We start from the raw sequence: 20,279 nt of genomic DNA, 5'->3' as shown, positions 1-20,279 counted from the left end.
TTGCACAACTTATTTTCACTCAAGCCATTTATTCCTTCCCTACAAGTATGCATGTTCACTTTCAGTGTTAGAGGTTCAGATGATCCTGTTACCCAGGAAGTAAATAGGCAGTACTTCCATTTCAGTGCAGTGTTTTGGCAGTTGCTTTACCTGGAAAATTCAAGTGAAATTTAAAACCTGGGAAAAAAATACAAAATAAGAGACTTGGGAGGAAGTCATTATTCAAGTTGGCTTTGTTTGTGAGCTACTGTTCCCTATTCACAGCGAGTAAACCCTCTTTTAATGAGCAAGAAGTTTTTAAAACATGTATTTAAGTAATCAAAACTATCTTTAACTACAGGATCTCATGTCAAATAAAAATAATGGTGTAAACGAGTTAACTGACGGTAAAATATTTTCTTTTAGGTTGCCAAGCTTACACATGCCATTTCCATTTTCACTGAAGGAATTCTTATGATGAAAACTACCCTGGTTGGCATCATAAAGGTAAATCTGTTAATCTTGGTACATGGCTTGCAGCAGTGAGGTGACATAAATATGGGAGCGAATAGGGGGTAAAATACATGATTGGGGAAAAAGAGCAGTATAGTAGAATTAGTGTTGTAGACATATCATAATATTTCTTAGGGATGCCCAGTTTTGCCAAACAAATTGTCCAGTCCTGATGTTCAGACTTGTTTCTTGGTGGACAGTAGAGGAAGATTCTGCTCTACTATGCAAACACCTATTTTTACCTTTTTTAATGATTTTTTTCAGGTGGACCCTAAGCAGTTATTGGAAGATGGAATAAGAAAAGAGTTAGTTAGAAGAGTTGCATTTGCTCTTCATAAGGGTCTCATCTTTAATCCTAAAGCTAAGGTATGTGTAATATCTACATGTTATGTTGACATTTTATTCAGTTTAATGTAGGTATTTTAAATATATTTATTCAGTTATTTAAAAAAAAATAAGTGCAGCAGTATTAAGATCCACCAGTATTGATTATTAAAATAAAACCGGGATGTCCCGGAGTGGCTCGTCTGGTTAAAGCACGGGCAGGGGAGCACATGTTCGCAACCTGGCTGTGCAGTCACCGGTCTTCCCTGGGGATTCTGCATGGCAAAACCGGGCAGTTTCTCCTCATATCTCTGCAGTGGACCCTACTGGCCAGGCTAAGACGGACACCAGCAGGACTGGCTTTTGTCCTCCAGAGGCTGGTAGTTCGTAGAGATATGCTCTTGAGTTCCTGAATCTGAAAGAGCAAACTGGCTTGGTAATGGGATCGGAGGACACACACTGAACCTTTTAGTTCTCCTGAGGGAACATAATTGGACTAAATTGGAAAGAAAATCAGGGATAAAATAATTGGGGACTAAATAAAAAATAAAATAAAAAATAGACCCCAACACCCCCATAAGTACATGTAATGCAATGTTGTGCTTCTGGAGTTTGAGTTACTGTTAGGGGGTATCTTTACATTTTGGTTAAATAAAAACATGTTATTACAATATGTACAGTAAAACTTGGAATTTCATGATTTAGCTTCAGACAAGTGAACTAATGCCAAAACTAAAGGAGATGGCTGCTACTATGGATGGCTTCTATCGTTCTTTTGAGTACATCCAGGATTATGTCAGCATCTACGGATTAAAAATCTGGCAGGAAGAGGTTTCCCGCATTATAAACTACAATGTTGAGCAGGAGTGCAATAACTTCCTGAGGACCAAGGTAATGTATATCATATGTTTTTCATTTGCAAAAAATTTAGTTTTTTTTTTGTTTTTTGTTTTTTTAAACCATGCATTGGAGTTTCCAAAAATATCAGGTACATCATAAATACTGTGGCAGATATTTTAACTTAATATTGATTATCTAGGGTAAATTAAGTAACCATATTGGTTCTTATGTAAATTAATTATAGTATCTCAAAAGTAAATATTATCTAACTTGTATTAATGTAAATAAATTAAAATACCAAAATTAACTTACTTCAATATATCCTTGTTTATATTAATTTTATATAGCTAATGTGTATGTTAAACAATATTCCTCATTAACTTAGTAGGTGTTATCTCTGTTCACATTCAAAAATAAAATCAGACCACTCAGTCTAAAAGTACAATTACTTTTGTTTATTTCAATGTTACAAAATTATGCAGGTTCAAAGTTTCAGTATAGGATTTATAATAACTCACTTTGTAATTTTTAGTTGTGTTCAGAACATCATTATTAAACAATATATTTATCAGAATTCAAAATAAATTTAAAGCATTCAAAAAGGAATTTAATATATTTCATCGATATGTTTAAACAATGGATTAATTTCATTATACACCATTTACAAATTAATCCTGTAATTTCTATGCACCATGAAAATAAAATAAATCTGCATATTTCCCATACTTGGTTTAGAAACAGTTGAACAGTCTCAGAATAAAGTTTTGACTCCTTGTGGTGAAGAAGATTTTGCAAAGTCCAAAGAATGAGGTTTGTTTTACTTTGCCTGGTGATTTCCTCAAAGAAATGAATGGTGAAAGCAGAGATAATGTGACTTGACTAGCATTTGAGGCCCCGAGTGCTCTGAAACTTCATTTTTTAAATGGTGAGCGGAAGAAGGGTCTGGTAAATGTTGTCTGACACTCAAAAGGTGTTTTTTCTGCAGACAGAGTCCTTACAACATGTATCACCTGATGCCCAGGACAACAAGATTTGTGTGACAGAAGTTTTGCCGTTATACTTTGTCAGCCGGACAAGTAGTTTTTATTTCTTTTATTTTTTCTGTGTTTGTTCTGTTGCTAGAAACACATGGGGTATATTTATGTTTTTTGTAAATTTACCAAATAAGTGATACTGCTTTCTTAATACATGAACCTGACATTTTAAATGCAGCAATCTAGTAAAAAAAAGAAGAAAAAAAAATCATCATCATAGTGGCTAAGGTATTAGCGGATTAGAAAAAAAACGTGTTGTGTAATTTGTAACGCTTTGTGGTCAATGTACTTACTAAACATCAATGTACTTGATGTTTAAAAAAAAAAAAAAAAAAAAAAAGGAAAGTTGACTGTTTAGAAGCATTTCAAGACTAATTTTCTCTGGCAATTTTTTTTTTTAGTGTTGCTAACCTAGTTTGCTGTTAACCATATTTTATTTTTTATTTATTTATTTTTTTTAGATTAAAACGATATATATAATTACTAGATTTGAACAGAAGCGATGTTAGTTATTTATTTCACTGAAGTCAACATTTTATAGGGTTTTAAAGGGACTTATGTACACAGTCAGCGAGTGCAGAACTGAAAAATCTAAATTTCACAAAGCAGCAGTAATAGATTTCGAGTCTAAGATGCAACAAACTAGCATGGTTTTAGGAATGGGAGATCGTGTCTAATTAACCTGCTTGATTTTTTTGAGGATGCAACATCGACAATGGATAATTGCAAAGCATACGACATGGTTTATTTAGATTTCCAGAAAGCTTTTGACAAAGTCCCGCATAAAAGATTAATTCTCAAACTGAACGCAGTAGGGATTCAAGGAAATGCATGCACATGGATTAGGGAGTGGTTAACATGTAGAAAACAGAAAGTACAGATTAGAGGAGAAACCTCAAAATGGAGCGAGGTAACCAGTGGTGTACCACAGGGATCAGTATTAGGTCCTCTGCTATTCCTAATCTACATTTAATGATTTAGATTCTGGTAGAGTAAGCAAACTTGTTAAATTTACAGACAACACAAAAATAGGAGGAGTGGTAAACACTGTTGCTGCAGCAAAGCTCATTCAAAATGATCTAGACAGCATTCAGAACTGGGCAGAAACATGGCAAATGACATTTAATAGAGAAAAGTGTAAAGTACTGCACGCAGGCAATAAAAATTTGCATTATAAATATCATATGGGAGATACTGAAATTGAAGAAGGAATCTATGAAAAAGACCTAGTTTATGTTGACTCAGAAACGTCTTCATCTAGACAATGTGGGGAAGCTATTAAAAAGGCCAACAAGATGCTCGGATATATTGTGAGAAGTGTTGAATTTAAATCAAGGGCAGTAATGTTAAAACTTTGCAATGCATTAGTAAGACCTCATCTAGAATATTGTGTTCAGTTCTGGTCACCTCGCTACAAAAAGGATATTGCTGCTCTAGAAAGAGTGCAAAGAAGAGCAACCAGAATTATCCCAGGTTTAAAAGGCATGTCGTATGCAGACAGGCTCAAAGAATTGAATCTAGTCTTGAAGAAAGAAGACTACGCGGTGATCTGATGCAAACATTCAAAATTCTAAAAGGTATTGACAATATCGACCTACGGGACTTTTTTGACCTGAAAAAAAGAAACAAGGACAAGGTCACAAATGGAGATAAAGGGGCATTCAGAACAGAAAATAGGGGGCACTTTTTTACACAGAGAATTGTGAGGGTCTGGAACCAACTCCCCAGTAATGTTGTTGAAGCTGACACCCTGGGATCCTTCAAGAAGCTGCTTGATGAGATTCTGGGATCAATAAGCTACTAACAACCAAATGAGCAAGATGGGCTGACTGGCCTCCTCTCGTTTTGTAAACTTTCTTATGTACATCAGGACATGGATTCATCTCGTTTTGTAAACTTTCTTATGTACATCAGGACATGGATTCATCTTACAGAGAAAGTGGGGGGAAAAAAACAGACAGAAGCTGTTTTTATATTTTGAATAACTCCCAAGTACTGCTTATTATAGTTCTACTCTTACTTGTTACTTTACTTGCATATCTTGAATTTAGTGAACCAGTCAAGCTGCCTGTTTTATATTCTACTTTTTTGGTGTTTTGTGTAATGGGTAGGGGGCAAGTAGATTTTTAGACCAGTAGATTTTTCTAACTTTGCTTTTTTCAAAATGTTCACACCCCTGGCTACCACTACTGGCAGAATTTCAGACATAGGGGTATGCCCTAAATTCACGTTCTGGGATAATTTTCTCCACGTTATACAGATACTATTTCTAAATGTCCGTGGAGAGCGAGAGGATGATTTGGAAACTTCACCTACACACAAAGCATGCCATGCTTCCTACTTTAGGGCTTTTCACACTAGCCATTTCGACCCTGGTTGAACAGCAAGCGCTTTCACATTGCCAGTTTTAACCCGAGACGAAACTGTTCTACCGGGGTGAACTCACCCCTGACAGAAAGTAGGGTTAAGAATTTTCAACTCAGGACTAAGCACTTACCTCTGGTTGAAAAATTAAATGCGAATGCAACAAGGTTACGCTCGCCTCCGGCAGTGGCGAAGCTGGCAGTGGCCCAGGGCAGTCTGGCAGTGGCAGATGTAGCGGTTGCTTTGGTTGGCCCAGTGATTGCTCTGCTGACTTTGGAGCTGACAAAGGCTCCTACCCCTCTGGCACTGGAGGTGGCAGTGGCTCCTCCCTCTTTGGCTCTGGAGACAGCGGGGCTTCTCCCTCTCTTGCCTTCAGGAACGGCAGTGGTTCTTCGAAACGCAGTGGCTCTTCTTCCTCTGAGTCTCCTCCACTGTGTGTCTGAAATCACCGCTGGCAAGGCACCTCGACTGTGAGCCAAGAACATCTGGGTGCTTTCTACTGTACAGACCGGCTATTCTCTCCAATTCAAGCACGGTCCCCCTCCCTTTCGGGGCGTGACTACAACATTAGGTCGCAGACCCACGAGACGCTGCAGTACTTGATGGAGGGATTCTACTCCAGGTACTTCCTGGTGCCCAAATAGGATGGTGGCTTCAGACCAATCCTCGACCTCAGGCAGGTTAACCTGTATCATAAGAGGCTGTATGGTCCGGTTCAAATCCCACCTCAGCCACTGACTCATTGTGTGACCCTGAGCAAGTCACTTAACCTCCTTCTGCTCCGTCTTTCGGGTGAGACGTAATTGTAAGTGACTCTGCAGCTGATGCATAATTCACACACCCTAGTCTCTGTAAGTCGCCTTGGATAAAGGCGTCTGCTTTAAAAAAAAAAAAAAAAAAAAAAAAAAAAAAGAACATAAAGTTTACAAATGAGAGGAGCCCATTCGGCCCATCTTGCTCATTTGGTTGTTAGTTGCTGTGGCAAAGTGGTTAACAGTGTGCAGGTGATCAATAATCAGACAAACAACGATAATCCAGGTGCACTGAAGGTTTAATTGTATAATCCAATGCCTGATGGCTAACAGCAGTAAACAATGTTAATGAAGCAATACAGCGGCGTGTATTGCTTATTTATAATCCGCAGGTTTGCCCTGAAATAACAAGTCCCGTTTCAGTTCACCCACACGTAACCCATACACAAACACCAGTGTGTGCTCTAGTGCTTGTGGTGAATACAGTTCTTTAGTGACAACAAAAGTGCAGTGTTGTTGATCCGGGTTTAGTTCTGGCCTTTGGCGACCAACTCCGGATCGTGATAGCCGTCCAAATAATTACAAACCAGTATTATTAACGACAAACAAAAACAAACAAAACACTCAGTTTCACAGCACAGGTTCTCCGTCTGGTCATTTAACGTAACCATTCACAAAGGAATAGATCACATCACTACGTCCCCTTTTTATAACCCATGACCCCTTGGTCAACAAGCGCATCCACTCCTCCAGTCCGCGGATACCACACCGTTTCCCATCCGAGTCATTGAGTTTGTATACTGTAGCTTTGCCCCCTTTCTAGATGGCCGACTTCTACCTAACCCTGGGAATAAACTTTCGTGCCATTTAGTCCAGGGTATTCACGGTGGACTTAAGGGACGAGTATTTCCACATCCCGAAAAAACCAGGGCACAAGAAGTACCTGCGGTTCGCTTTCCAAGGAACAGCTTTCTTAACTTTTGGACTTATGAAAAAATTATGAAAAACTGCTATTCTTAAAGTATTTTCTTTTAACTTTTTTTTTCTTATTTTTTTTCTTGGGGGAAAAAAAAATTGGTATTCTTCAAAAAAAAAAATCTTACATTTTTTCTTAAAGATGTTCTTAACTTAAGATAACTAAACACTTGTCTTAAAATGATCTATGTATGTATGTATGTATGTATGTATGTATGTATGTATAATAACATGAATCTTATGAATCCCCCAGTAGTACTTTTTTGTTATGGGTTTGTTGGTATTAAGATAAGTTAATATTGCTATCATGCTATAACTAATAATTTGTTTTAAGGTTATTTGTGATATCCTTAATATCAACTAATGAAAATTATATATATATATATATATATATATATATATATATATATATATATATATATATATATATATATATATAAATATATATTATACATACAGTCCCGTGAAAAAGTATTTGCCCCCTGTCTGATTTTCTGCATTTTTGCACATTTTTTACATTGTATTTGGTCAGATTTCTTTGTGGGTTGTAGTAGTATATAGAGGGTGTCTGAGAGAAAAAATGACACCAAAGTTTGGTGCTTCTTTCATTTGTTTGGTGTGCAAGGTAATCAAACATGCAATCTTCAGGTGTGAAAAAGTTATTGCCCATTCTAGTTAACTCAACCCAATTATAAAGGGGTAATTAGGGTCAGCTGTTTGAGTACTTTGGTTAACAACCAGGCCTGATTTTGGGCCAGCCCTGCCCAATATAAATCTGACTAACTTTGACCCTTACCATCAGAGTGAAGTTGTCAGCTCACAGGTTCTAGAGGCATATCATGCCACGAACAAAAGAAATTCCTGAAGACCTCCGGAAAAAAGTTGTTGATGCCTATCAGTCTGGAAAGAGTTACAAAGCCATTTCTAAGGCTCTGGGGCGCCACCAAACCACAGTCAGAGCCATATTGTACAAATGGAGAAAGTTTGGGACAGTAGTGAATCTTCCCCCGTCCTGCCAAAATCTCTCCAAGAGCAAGGCGTAAAATCGTCCAGGAAGTCACAAAGAACCCTAGAACAACATCCAGGGATCTGCAAGCCTCTCTTGCCTCGTCTAAGGTCAGTGTTCATGACTCCACCATCAGAAAGACACTGGGCAAAAATGGGATTCATGGCAGAGTAAAAAGGCGGAAACCATTGCTCACTAAGAAGAACATGAGTGCTCGTCTCAAGTTTGCCAAAAAGCACCTGGATGATCCTCGAGTTCTGGAACAATGTTCTATGGACAGATGAGTCAAAAGTGGAACTTTTTGGCCGACATGGGCCCCGTTATGTCTGGCGAAAACCAAACACTGCATTCCACAATAAGAACCTCATACCAATGGTCAAGCATGGTGGTGGTAGTGTCATGCTTTGCTGCATCAGGACCTCGACGCCTTGCCATCGTTGAAGGAACCATGAATTCTGCTCTGTGTCAGAGAATTTTACAGGAGAATGTCAGGCCATCCGTCCGTGAGCTGAAGGTGAAGCGCAGCTGGGTCATGCAGCAAGACAATGATCCGAAACACACAAGCAAGTCTACATCAGAATGGTTGAAGAACAAGAAATTTAGAATGGCCTAGTCAAAGTCCAGACCTAAACCCCATTGAGATGTTGTGGCAGGACCTGAAACGAGCATGCTCGAAAACCCACAAATGTCGCTTGAGTTGAAGCAGTTCTGTATGGAGGAGTGGGCCAAATTTCCTCCAAGGCGCTATGAGAGACTAATCAATAACTACAGGAAGCGTTTGGTTGCAGTTATTGCTGCTTAAAGGTGGTGTAACCAGTTATTGAGTATAAGGGGGCGATTTACTTTTACTTTTTCACACGGGGGCATTGGGTGTTGCATAACTTTCTTTAATAAATAAATTAAATATGTATCAAATTTTTGTGTTATTTGTTCACTCAGGGTCCCTTTTATCTAATATTAGGTGTTGGTTGAAGATCTGATAACATTCAGTGTCAAAAATATGCAAAAAATATGCAAAAATGCAGAAAATCAGACAGGGGGCAAATACTTTTTCATGGCACTGTTACTGAGGGGCAGAGCAAGAAAACCCTTGCAGGCCCTTAAAGGACAGAATGGATCATCTGGCTGTACCTGATCATGTTCTCCTGGGGCAATACCACCTGCCAAGAAATTTTTAAACAGTTTTGCTTAATAGACATTCTGTGTATGAATGTAAAAGCCTTCAGTCTTTTAGTGACTGTTTGTTTTTTACCCTCAAGAAGACCTGTAATCTGTTCATCGTACAACAATCTAGTCACCGTTTTCGCAAGTCATAGTCCTAAAGACAGATCAGCGAAGTAAAAGCATCCCCAAGTAGAAGCACGGTTTTTAGTCCTAAAAAAGAGATCCGTGCTGCTACAGGGATTTGAGCCGCAATCATTTTTTTAAACTATGTTTCTATTAAGTTGAGTTACAAGAACACGAACCACAGAATCTCTTTCTAGTTAAAAGCCAGTCACAGACGATTATTGGTATATTAATTTTATTGTTGCTTTTTATTTCTGTTTTAGTTTTGGCCAAACTACAGGATCAAAATAAATTGCTCAGTTGAAACGTTTCATATGCATGGTCTATTTATTTACACTGAACAAAAATATAAACACAACATGTAAAGTGTTGGTCCCATGTTTCATGAGCTGAAATAAAAGATCCCAGAAATTTTCCATACGCACAAAAAGCTTATTTCTCTCAAATTTTGTGCACAAATTTGTTTACATCTCTGTTAGTGAGCATTTCTCCTTTGCCAAGATAATCCATCCACCTGACAGGTTTGGCATATCAAGAAGCTGATTAAACAGCATGATCATTACACAGGTGCACCTTCTGCTGGGGACAATACAAGGCCACTAAAAAATGTGCAGTTTTGTCACAACACAATGCAAGTTTTGAGGGAGCGTGCAATTGGCATGCTGACTGTAGGAATTTGGCAGTACGTCAAACCGGCCTCACAACCGCAGACCACGTGTAACCACGCCAGCCCAGGACCTCCACATCCGGCTTCTTCACCTGCGGGATCGTCTGAGACCAGCCACTCGGATAGCTGATGAAACTGTGGGTTTGCACAACCGAAGAATTTCTGAACAAACTGTCGGAAACAGTCTCAAGGAAGCTCATCTGCGTGCTCGTCGTCATCACCAGGGTCTTGACCTGACTGCAGTTCGGCGTCGTAACCGACTTCAGTGGGCAAATGCTCACCTTCGATGGCCACTGGTTTGCTGATGTCAGCGTTGTGAACAGAGTGCCCCATGGTGGCGGAGGGGTTATGGTATGGGCAGGCATAAGCTACGGACAACGAACACAATTGCATTTTATCGATGGCAATTTGAATGCACACAGATACCGTGATGAGATCCTGAGGCCCATTGTCATGCCATTCATCCACCGCCATCACCTCATGTTTCAGCATGATAATGCATGGCCCCATGTCGCAAGGATCTGTACACAATTCCTGGAAGCTGAAAATGTCCCAGTTCTTCCATGGCCTGCATACTCACCACACATGTCACCCATTGAGCATGTTTGGGATGCTCTGGATCGACGTGTACGACAGCGTGTTCCAGTTCCTGCCAATATCCAGCAACTTCGCACAGCCATTGAAGAGGAGTGGGACAACATTCCACAGGCCACAATCAACAGCCTGATCAACTCTATGCGAAGGAGATGTGTCGCACTGCGTGAGGCAAATGGTGGTCACACCAGATACTGACTGGTTTTCTGATCCACGCCCCTACCTTTTTTTTAAGGTATCTGTGACCAACAGATGCATATCTGTATTCCCAGTCATGTGAAATCCATAGATTAGGGCCTAATGAATTTATTTCAATTGACTGATTTCCTTATATGAACTGTAACTCAGTAAAATCTTTGAAATTGTTGCATGTTGCGTTTATATTTTTGTTCAGTGTATTTTAGTAATCCAATATGTAATACGTAGCTATCCGGGTTTAAATAAATACACGAACATGTACAATGTGATGTATTTATAGCTAAATCACAATACATTTTAAACACTGTTTACCACTGTTTTCTTTTTCTTATATAAGAAGTTCAATATTTAAGGAAGATCGTAAGAAAAACTGAAGAATTGAACTTAAGAACAATCTTAAGAAGATCTTAACTATTTTCCTAAGAACTCTAAGTTTTGTCTTAGACCACCAGGGAGGCCTCCGGTCCCCCAGTCTCCATTGTGTGGCCCACAAGCTGTTGCTGTGGGCACACAAACACCTCCTCTCACTGCAGGCGGTACACCTGCCTGGGGTGGTAAACTGGGCTGCGGACCTCCATTCCAGGAGAGTTTCTAGTTCCTTAGAGTACAGGCTTCACCCTGTGGTGGTGAGCCTCACTTGGGACAGGTTTGGGAGAGCAGAGGTGGATCTCTGCCTACCAAGAATTGACCCACTGCCCCCTTTGATTCTCCATAACAGGAGACGGGGACCCTCTTGCGATTTAGATGCTTTGGCACACCAATGGCCGAGGCAACTGTTGTACGCCTTCCCACTGTTCGCCATGCTTCCGCTGTGTCTAGAAAAAAGGGAGGACCGGGCCAGGGTGCTATTAGTAGCCCCTTACTGGCCCAGGAGACTTTGGTTTTTCAGCTCTGATGCAGCTCCTGAGCGGCTAGCCTTGGAGCCTGCCCAATCGCCACGATCTGTTCAGTCAGGCATAGGGGACCTTATGGCATCCCGACCCATCAAGCCTACAAAAATGTAACCCATAGATAACATATGGATTGAAACAGGCATCATTACCAGCACAACTGAAGCGTCACTTGTACCTGTGCATGCAATCTATGATGCACTCACTCCTGACTCCTGCAACATACTTCCTGCTGTACATGCATTAACAGGGTGGGAGGGGTGGGGGGGGGGTGTCTGTGTTTTTAATGTTGTCAAAACAAAGGGAGCTTACCGATTCACAGATCCTTGCCAAATTGGGAGAGAGTGACAAACAAGCTATAATTTCTACAGCAAGGAAGTTTAGTAGCAGGACTGTATGACCAGCATGAGAAAGAGAGAAAAAGACCCTCAGAGACCTGCATTGCCTGCGCCTCAATCTAAGTATCAAAAAGGACAAGTCACTGGCCAAGCATCAGGTGAATGATGAACTACTTCCTTTTATTATTCAAAGGCCCAATGGCATCTGAGCTTCTACAAGACCTTATTTGTGCCTGTACCAGTAGGGATTGTTGCACAATCAACTGTGTCTGTAGTCAGAACAGTCTTGCCTGCACAGAACTGTGTACGTGCCAAGGCAATGAAGACTGCGGTAACCTGTGCACTCGACAGAGATCATGATGATGAACAAGATGATGATCACAATGTTAACTAGAAATGTCACCAACGCTACTACAGTTCAATCATGCCTGTACAAATGTGTTAATATATTTTGTTAGTAGTGCTTACATTTGATTGCACTTATAACTTTTTTTTGTTTTTAGTGTTTTGATTTCACAGCATCCCTATTAATGTAAAAAAAGTGTTATAATTAATCAGATTAGGTTTATTTTTTAGCAGTGTATCAAAGATTAAATGTAACTTAATTCCTTTTTGTGTTTTAGATTCAAGACTGGCAAAGTGTTTACCAGTCCACCCACATTCCAATTCCTAAATATCCACCTGTGGATGAATCTGCAACATTTATTGGTCGGCTTTGTAGAGAGATTCTGCGAATCACAGACCCCAAGTAAGTCTTTCTATGTATAAAAGTTACTAGATTTGAATCCGTATATATAATGTATATTGGGAGATTTTTATGTACTATATATATCTGATTGCATTGTGATGTAGTTCTTGAGATTTGAGGTAATATGTAATTTCCCATTTGATTTTTTTCGATAAAAAACAACTCCTATTGTATGTTTAAGTATTCAGTAGCTACCTCTAATCATGCTGAGAGTATGTTCTTTTGGCTACTTTTCATCTCAACATGATTAGCCACTGAACACTTGTATTAAAAATTATTAAAAAACGTGACCACAGATTGCACTGCAAATGTGCACAATCCTGCAAAAAACATATATATTATAGGGTTGCGGTAGTTAGGGTTTCATCATGGATTCTATGTTAAACTCAAATTTTTGCCCTTGAATAATTGAGTCGTTTTAATGTATGATGGTATGCATTGTCCCCTGGGGTAGATCTCTTGATGTGGACAGTAGTGTTCCAGTCGCGTGTGCAGTTTTTGAGCTGCAGTTTTATTTGCATTTTTCACTACTATTTTGCAATTTTTTACCTCGCCCTGCGCCAAGACGATTTGGAGTTTTAAACTGAATTTTGTGGTAGAACACACTAGGGAGACTGAATTGACCTGCTTTTGTTTAGTGTAAAAATATTAATACGTTCAAAAGTTATTCACATTTTCATCCCACATTTTTTTCAATGGGATTTCCACTTTTTTGGGTAGATGTCTGATACTAAAAAATGTTGCCTTCACGAAAAATATATTTCTTTTCATCAGACCCTATTCTTTTGTCATCGGAGAATTTTTTTTTTGCCGAGGCCGCCATCCTGTGGTGGTGGTGGTGGTGGTGGTTGTTGTTGTTGTTGTTGTTGTTGTTGTTGTTGTTGTTGAAATTAAAAAAATTAAATATTATTTCTTAGCAGACGCCCTTATCCAGGGCGACTTACAAGATATCACATTATTTTTACATACAATTACCCATTTATGCAGTTGGGTTTTTACTGGAGCAATCTAGGTAAAGTACCTTGCTCAAGGGTACAACAGCAGTGTCCCCCACTGGGGATTGAACCCATGACTCTCCGGTCAAGAGTCCAGAGCCCTAACCACTACTCCACACTGCTGCCTGTTGTTGTTGTTGTTGTTGTTGTTGTTCCCCAAAATATTATGTCAGCAGCTGGGCTGTGACAGACACAACAGTGGATTGGTTGCACTCATTTGTAAACTTGATAATTTTTTTAATTTTTTTATATATATATAAAAAAATATATAGAGAGCGAGAGAGCTCATGATGATGGTAGGTTGTTCATGGAAGATTTGATTCTGCAGGATATTTTTACAGCAATCTGTCTCTAATGTTTAACTATTTGAAGACGGTCCTCCTGTTAGTTTCATTTTTCATCCAGAGGGGTATTTGATTCTTTCCTGTACTCTAGTTGGCTTTGTTGGTACAGTACTATATTTTCAACAGTAGTATTTTAATTCAGAACGATATGATTCTGAACATCACTTGCCAAAATAGATGACGTGGACTGTAATACAGTACGTACTTTTAAATCCATTCTATTTGTTCTACTAGCATTATGTAAAATTCCCCATTAACGACCCAACAGCAAAATGAAATCAAAATGTTACCCATGCATAGAACTGTGTAAAATGTAAAAGGCAATGCAATTTAGAAAAAGATTTTAAAAATATTTTAAAAAGTGTTTCCAGAATTACAACAGTATCCAAAATCAGTATTCACAGATTTAAAAAAATAAATGCATCACAGTATCTAAAACTGTTTTAATAATTAACTGTTACATTACCGTAGCTTTTCTTGTTCACTTTGTTTTTGGAGGAAATGATGTCAACTACACAATAATAAAGAACGTGAAACAAGCAATGTGATTGGTCAAGCAGGGTTCCAGCTGTCTATATTGGATGGATACGGACAGTTGTAGCCTTGTCACATTCTAAATCAATGCGCTGCCTCACAGAATTTAAGCCAAGTATCGATAGCCATCTTGCTTACACTCACTTACAGCTGTAACTATGAAACTGATGGGACAGGTACAGTCGTGGAAAAGTACAGGGCAGTTAGAGGTAAGGAGAAATTACATCTTTAAATTACATCTTTAATTGCTTTAATCAGAACACTGCAGCTTAAAGTCCAACAGCTGTGTGTCTTTTTCTGATAACAAGATGAAACTTGGAGCAGCTGATTTCAAATTTGCCGCAGCACAACAGAAACAAACAAAAGCCAGCCAGTCTTCCCAGCGACAGTCGTGGAAAAGTACAGAGCAGTTAGAAGCAGTTTGAAAGCAGGTTGAGAGCTGCAGAAGCTAAACCTAAACTTCCAAAAAAAAAAAAAAAAATTTACATGGTCTCATGCCATTAATCTGTGACACCTGCATGATGTGGGAAATCCAAGAAAACCCAGCAGAGCTAAACCAAGTGTGTGTAAAGTGCTGCACGATCCAGGACAGCAACAGGAGCTTGAGGAGCTGGCACACCCACAATTCATGGAGGTCTGCACCCCTAGCAGACTGAAAGCCACCAGGGAGATAGAGGGTCAAAAGAGCTGGGTTCAGGTAGGCAGAAGCAGGGGAAAAACACAAACAAACACCAGAAGTCAAAACATCCAACAAATTTGAGCCACTTCAAAATTTAGATGATCAAAACCAACATCAAGAGAATGAAAGGAACAACATCCAGGACCCTATAAACAGTGCTGGCCAGGCAGCAAAAAGAAGGGAGGTTATGATTGTTGGGGACTCCATATTGAGAAACACAGCAAGTTCATTTCGCAGTTTGGACCCCCTTTCTACAACAGTGTGCTGCCTTCCAGGAGCCTCTGTCACGCACATCACGGAGAACGTGGACAGGCTCCTAGAACGAACAGGAGACGACTCAGTAGTAGTCATCCACATCGGTACAAACAACATTGGAAGAGACAGGCCAAGATCCCTGCAAAACAAATTCAGAGAGCTAGGAAGGAAATTAAAAGACAAGACCAAAACTGTGGTATTTTCTGGGATACTGCCGGCACCTTGCAAAGGACCATATGGACAGCTGGAAATACAAAATCAAAATGCATGGCTGAAATCGTGGTGCACACAGGAAGGCTTCACCTTTCTTGAACATTGGAGCACATTCTACAACAAGGACTATCTATATAGGTGGGACGGACTGCACTTAAACAAAAAGGGAACCAATCTACTCGGAGAAAGGATCCTTCAGGAGGTCCAGAAGCATTTAAACTAGAAAGGAAGGGAGGGAAAAACAAAAGCAGAAGGGAGACCACATCAAAACAAGGGCATCAGCTCAGGTAAGACATCCATTAAATGTATTTATCTAAATACTAGAAGTCTCAGAAACAAAATGTTAGAACTTGAAGCTACTGCACTAACAAGTAACTACGATGTGATAGGTGTTACAGAAACTTGGCTGTCAGAGTGATGGAGACTAATATAATATTAGTGGGTATACAGTGTATAGGAAAGACAGGCAGGACAGAAGAGGCAGAGGGGCAGCGCTATACATAAGAAATAGTCTTGAAGCACAGGTGTTAAATCTGGACAAAGAAAACAACGCCGAATCAATATGGGTCAGAATAATGGACAAAAATTCAAAGGGCATAATAATAGGAGCATGCTATAGACCGCCAAATTCAGACGCCGAGCAAAATAATCTGTTATACAATAACATTAGAAATGCGTGTAGCAGAGAAGCCATACTAATGGGGGATTTCAACTTCCCCCATATAAAATGGGAAAACCCGGTGGGGAGCACAACAGACAAAATTGAAATGGTGTAAATGACAAATGACTGCTCCCTAACACAATTTGTCAAGGCACCGACTAGAGGGGAGGCATGTCTTGATTGTCTTTTCAAACAACAAAAGACAGAATAACTAAAACAGAACCATTGCTCACTAAGAAGAACATGAATGCTCGTCTCAAGTTTGCCAAAAAGCACCTGGATGATCCTGAAGAGTTCTGGAACAATGTTCTATGGACAGATGAGTCAAAAGTGTAATTTTTTGGCCGATATGGGCCCCGTATGTCTGGCGAAAACCAAACACTGCATTCCACAGTAAGAACTTCATAGCAACGGTCAAGCATGGTGGTGGTAGTGTCATGGTTTGCTGCATCAGGACCTCGACGCCTTGCCATCGTTGAAGGAACCATGAATTCTGCTCTGTATCAGAGAATTTTACAGGAGAATGTCAGGCCATCCGTCCGTGAGCTGAAGGTGAAGCGCAGCTGGGTCATGCAGCAAGACAATGATCCGAAACACACAAGCAAGTCTACATCAGAATGGTTGAAGAACAAGAAATTTAGAATGGCCTAGTCAAAGTCCAGACCTAAACCCCATTGAGATGTTGTGGCAGGACCTGAAACGAGCATGCTCGAAAACCCACAAATGTCGCTTGAGTTGAAGCAGTTCTGTATGGAGGAGTGGGCCAAATTTCCTCCAAGGCGCTATGAGAGACTAATCAATAACTACAGGAAGCGTTTGGTTGCAGTTATTGCTGCTTAAAGGTGGTGTAACCAGTTATTGAGTATAAGGGGGCGATTTACTTTTACTTTTTCACACAGGGGCATTGGGTGTTGCATAACTTTCTTTAATAAATAAATTAAATATGTATCAAATTTTTGTGTTATTTGTTCACTCAGGGTCCCTTTTATCTAATATTAGGTTTTGGTTAAAGATCTCCTAACATTCAGTGTCAAAAATATGAAAAATGCAGAAAATCAGACGGGGCAAATACTTTCACGGCACTGTGTGTGTGTGTGTGTGTGTGTGTGTGTGTGTGTGTGTGTGTGTGTTTGTTTGTGTGTGTGTGTGTGTATATGTGTGTGTGTGTGTGTGTGTGTGTGTACATACATACATACATACACACACATACATTATATATGTTACTTTTGTATTCATTTTCACACCCAGAATAGGTACTGTGTTGTAAACAGTTTCAGGATATTGTACTTGCAGATTTTTGTTTTGTTTTGTTTTTTTACTGTCTATATCAACATATTCAATAGCACACATCCTCTTTTCAGAGTGACCTGCTACATAGATCAGATGAACACGTGGTATGACATGAAGACTCATCAGGAGGTGACCAACAATCGGTTATTTTCAGAGATCCAAGACACCCTTGGAACATTTGGTTTGAATGGCCTAGACAGACTTCTCTGTTTTATGATTGTGAAGGAGCTACAGGTACACAGCAATTTACAGCCACCTCTCAGTACTTGCTACAAAAGGGAGCCATTGGGATTTTATAAAAAAAATTGCTTCAGTGCCTGCATAGTAAAATTGTTGTGTAAAGTACAGTATTTGTAGTCGGCTTCTGTTATGATATGGGTACCTGTTATTTAGTATTTACAGATGTGGCAGGGGATGTATACTACTAACATGCTTGTTTTATTTTTGTTACATACAGAATTTTTTGATCATGTTCCAGAAGACAGTTCTTATGGATAGAAGTGTTTTAGATACATTAAAGGCATTAATGAATGCTGTAAGTCCTGTTAAAGGAATTGTGGGTAAGTGTACTAAATACAAAAAAAAATATATATATCTTATTTAAATGTTCAAAATGATACATTTTCCAACTAATTGGGTTTTGATTGTGTTGTTTCAGGGAATGCAAGCAAAGTCTACTCTACAGCTGTTGCGAAAACACAAAAAATCTGGCCCTCGTATTTGGAAGCAATCCTAAAGGTAAACAATGATCCGAAACAAAAACCCATTGGAAATGTGAAACAACGCCAAGTTATCAAAAGTGCCCGGCCACTTAAAGTGGAGATATCAAAAAACACAAGCCAAGTTTCAAGAAACCATTGGGGCAAACTTGCCCAGCACAAAGCAAATGGGCACAACTGTAAACTCGTTCGGGGGCCATGGTTACCCCAATTGTTTGTTTCTTCTAACTTGTATCAAAAACACAAGCTAATTCAGAAGAAACAATTGGATCAACCTTGGCCAGCACCAAGCAAAGAGGCACAACTGTAAAAGTGGTGGAGGTCAATTGCCCCAATGGTTTCTGGAAACTTGGCTTATGTTTTTGATATCTCCACTTAAAATGGCTGGGCACTTTTGATAACTTAGCGTTTTTTCACATTTACAATGTGTTTTTGTTTCGGATATCACTTCTTTTTCACTTATAACACACACACACACATTACGGGAATAGCAAAGTTATTCAGCCTATATTGAGGCAGGGTAAATGTAAATAGTAACCTAGTCTGTCGAAAGGGTTAAGATGTGAATCTGTGTAGCGTTGCGGTTATGTAGTTGCAGTGAAAGTATGACTAGTTGTGCTGCCTTTTATAAAAAAAAAAAAAAAAGATAGATAGAAAGAATACCAGAGACTTGCCACACAGGCTCGTTCGGGTTCTTTTCCCTTCCAAACACGACCAAATACCCAGGATTTGAAAGAATAAACGCTTCTGTGCACTTTAATTTTCAAAAATTAATCAAAAACAAAATAAACATCTAGCTCTTTGAGCACTAACCTAAACATAAACAAGAACCTGAACTATAAAACAGGACAGCTGAGCTGTTTACCTGTTAAACAAAAACACAGTTTTACAAAAAGACTATACACAGTACCTTTCTTCCATACGCTTAAGCACACTATCAAGCGGGCTGTCCACACAGCAGACTGACTGCTCTCCTAAAATACCCTGCACCTGGCTCTAATTGATTACAATGATAACCAGGTGCAGGGGATAATTAACAATGGATTAGACGACACAAAAATAGGGGGCATGGCAAACACTGTTGCTGCAACAAAGGTCATTCAAAATGATCTAGACAGCATTCAAAACTGGGCAGACACATGGCAAATGACATTTAATAGAGAAAACTGTAAAGTACTGCACGCAGGCAACAAAAATGTGCATTATAAATGTCATATGGGAGATACTGAAATTTGAAGAAGGAATTTATGAAAAAGACCTAGGAGTTTATGTTGACTCAGAAATGTCTTCATCTATTCTAGACAATGTGGGGAAGCTATAAAAAAAAAAGGCCAACAAGATGCTTGGATATATTGGATATATAAGTGTTGAATTTAAATCAAGGGAAGTAATGTTAAAACTTTACAATGCATTAGTAAGACCTCATCTAGAATATTGTGTTCGGTTCTGGTCACCTCGTTACAAAAAGGATATTGCTGCTGTAGAAAGAGTGCAAAGAAGAGCAACCAGAATTATCCTGGGTTTAAGAGGAATGTTGTGTGTAGTTAGGCTGAAAGAATTGAATCTATTCAGTCTTGAACAAAGATGACTACGCGGTGATCTGATTCAAGCATTCAAATTCTTAAAAGGTATAGACAATGTTGACCCAGGGGACTTTTTTGACCTGAATAAAGAAACAAGGACCAGGGGTCACAAATGGAGATTAAGAACATAAGAAAGTTTACAAACGAGAGGAGGCCATTTAGCCCATCTTGCTCGTTTGGTTGTTAGTAGCTTATTGATCCCAGAATCTCATCAAGCAGCTTCTTGAAAGATCCCAGGGTGTCAGCTTCAACAACATTACTGGGGAGTTGGTTCCAGACCCTCACAATTCTCTGTGTAAAAAAGTGTCCCCTATTTTCTGTTCTGAATGCCCCTTTATCTAATCTCCATTTGTGACCCCTGGTCCTTGTTTCTTTTTTCAGATCAAAGTAGTCCCCTGGGTTGACATTGTCTATACCTTTTAGGATTTTGAATGTTTGAATCAGATCGCCGCGTAGTCTTCTTTGTTCAAGACTGAATAGATTCAATTCTTTTAGCC

The 20,279-nt window shown here is 39.3% G+C and overlaps 1 protein-coding gene across 4 annotated transcripts in view; it reads left to right on the top strand.

The window, feature by feature from the left end:
- Window positions 1-20,279, top strand: part of washc5 (WASH complex subunit 5) — a 152,007-nt gene that overhangs the window by 105,808 nt on the left and 25,920 nt on the right. For all 4 annotated transcript variants that reach the window (XM_059013731.1, XM_034058882.3, XM_059013716.1 and 1 more), the window contains 7 exons: window positions 406-486; window positions 757-858; window positions 1,522-1,707; window positions 12,385-12,509; window positions 17,552-17,714; window positions 17,938-18,040; window positions 18,139-18,218. In XM_059013731.1, coding sequence (XP_058869714.1) covers window positions 406-486; window positions 757-858; window positions 1,522-1,707; window positions 12,385-12,509; window positions 17,552-17,714; window positions 17,938-18,040; window positions 18,139-18,218 — 840 coding nt within the window. The remainder of the gene's footprint in view (window positions 1-405; window positions 487-756; window positions 859-1,521; window positions 1,708-12,384; window positions 12,510-17,551; window positions 17,715-17,937; window positions 18,041-18,138; window positions 18,219-20,279) is intronic.

This window comes from Acipenser ruthenus, chromosome 3, assembly GCF_902713425.1.
Source record: "Acipenser ruthenus chromosome 3, fAciRut3.2 maternal haplotype, whole genome shotgun sequence".
Lineage (NCBI taxonomy): Eukaryota > Metazoa > Chordata > Actinopteri > Acipenseriformes > Acipenseridae > Acipenser > Acipenser ruthenus.
Note: the sequence above shows the minus strand (reverse complement) of the source record. Positions and strands in the feature narration are given on the sequence as shown.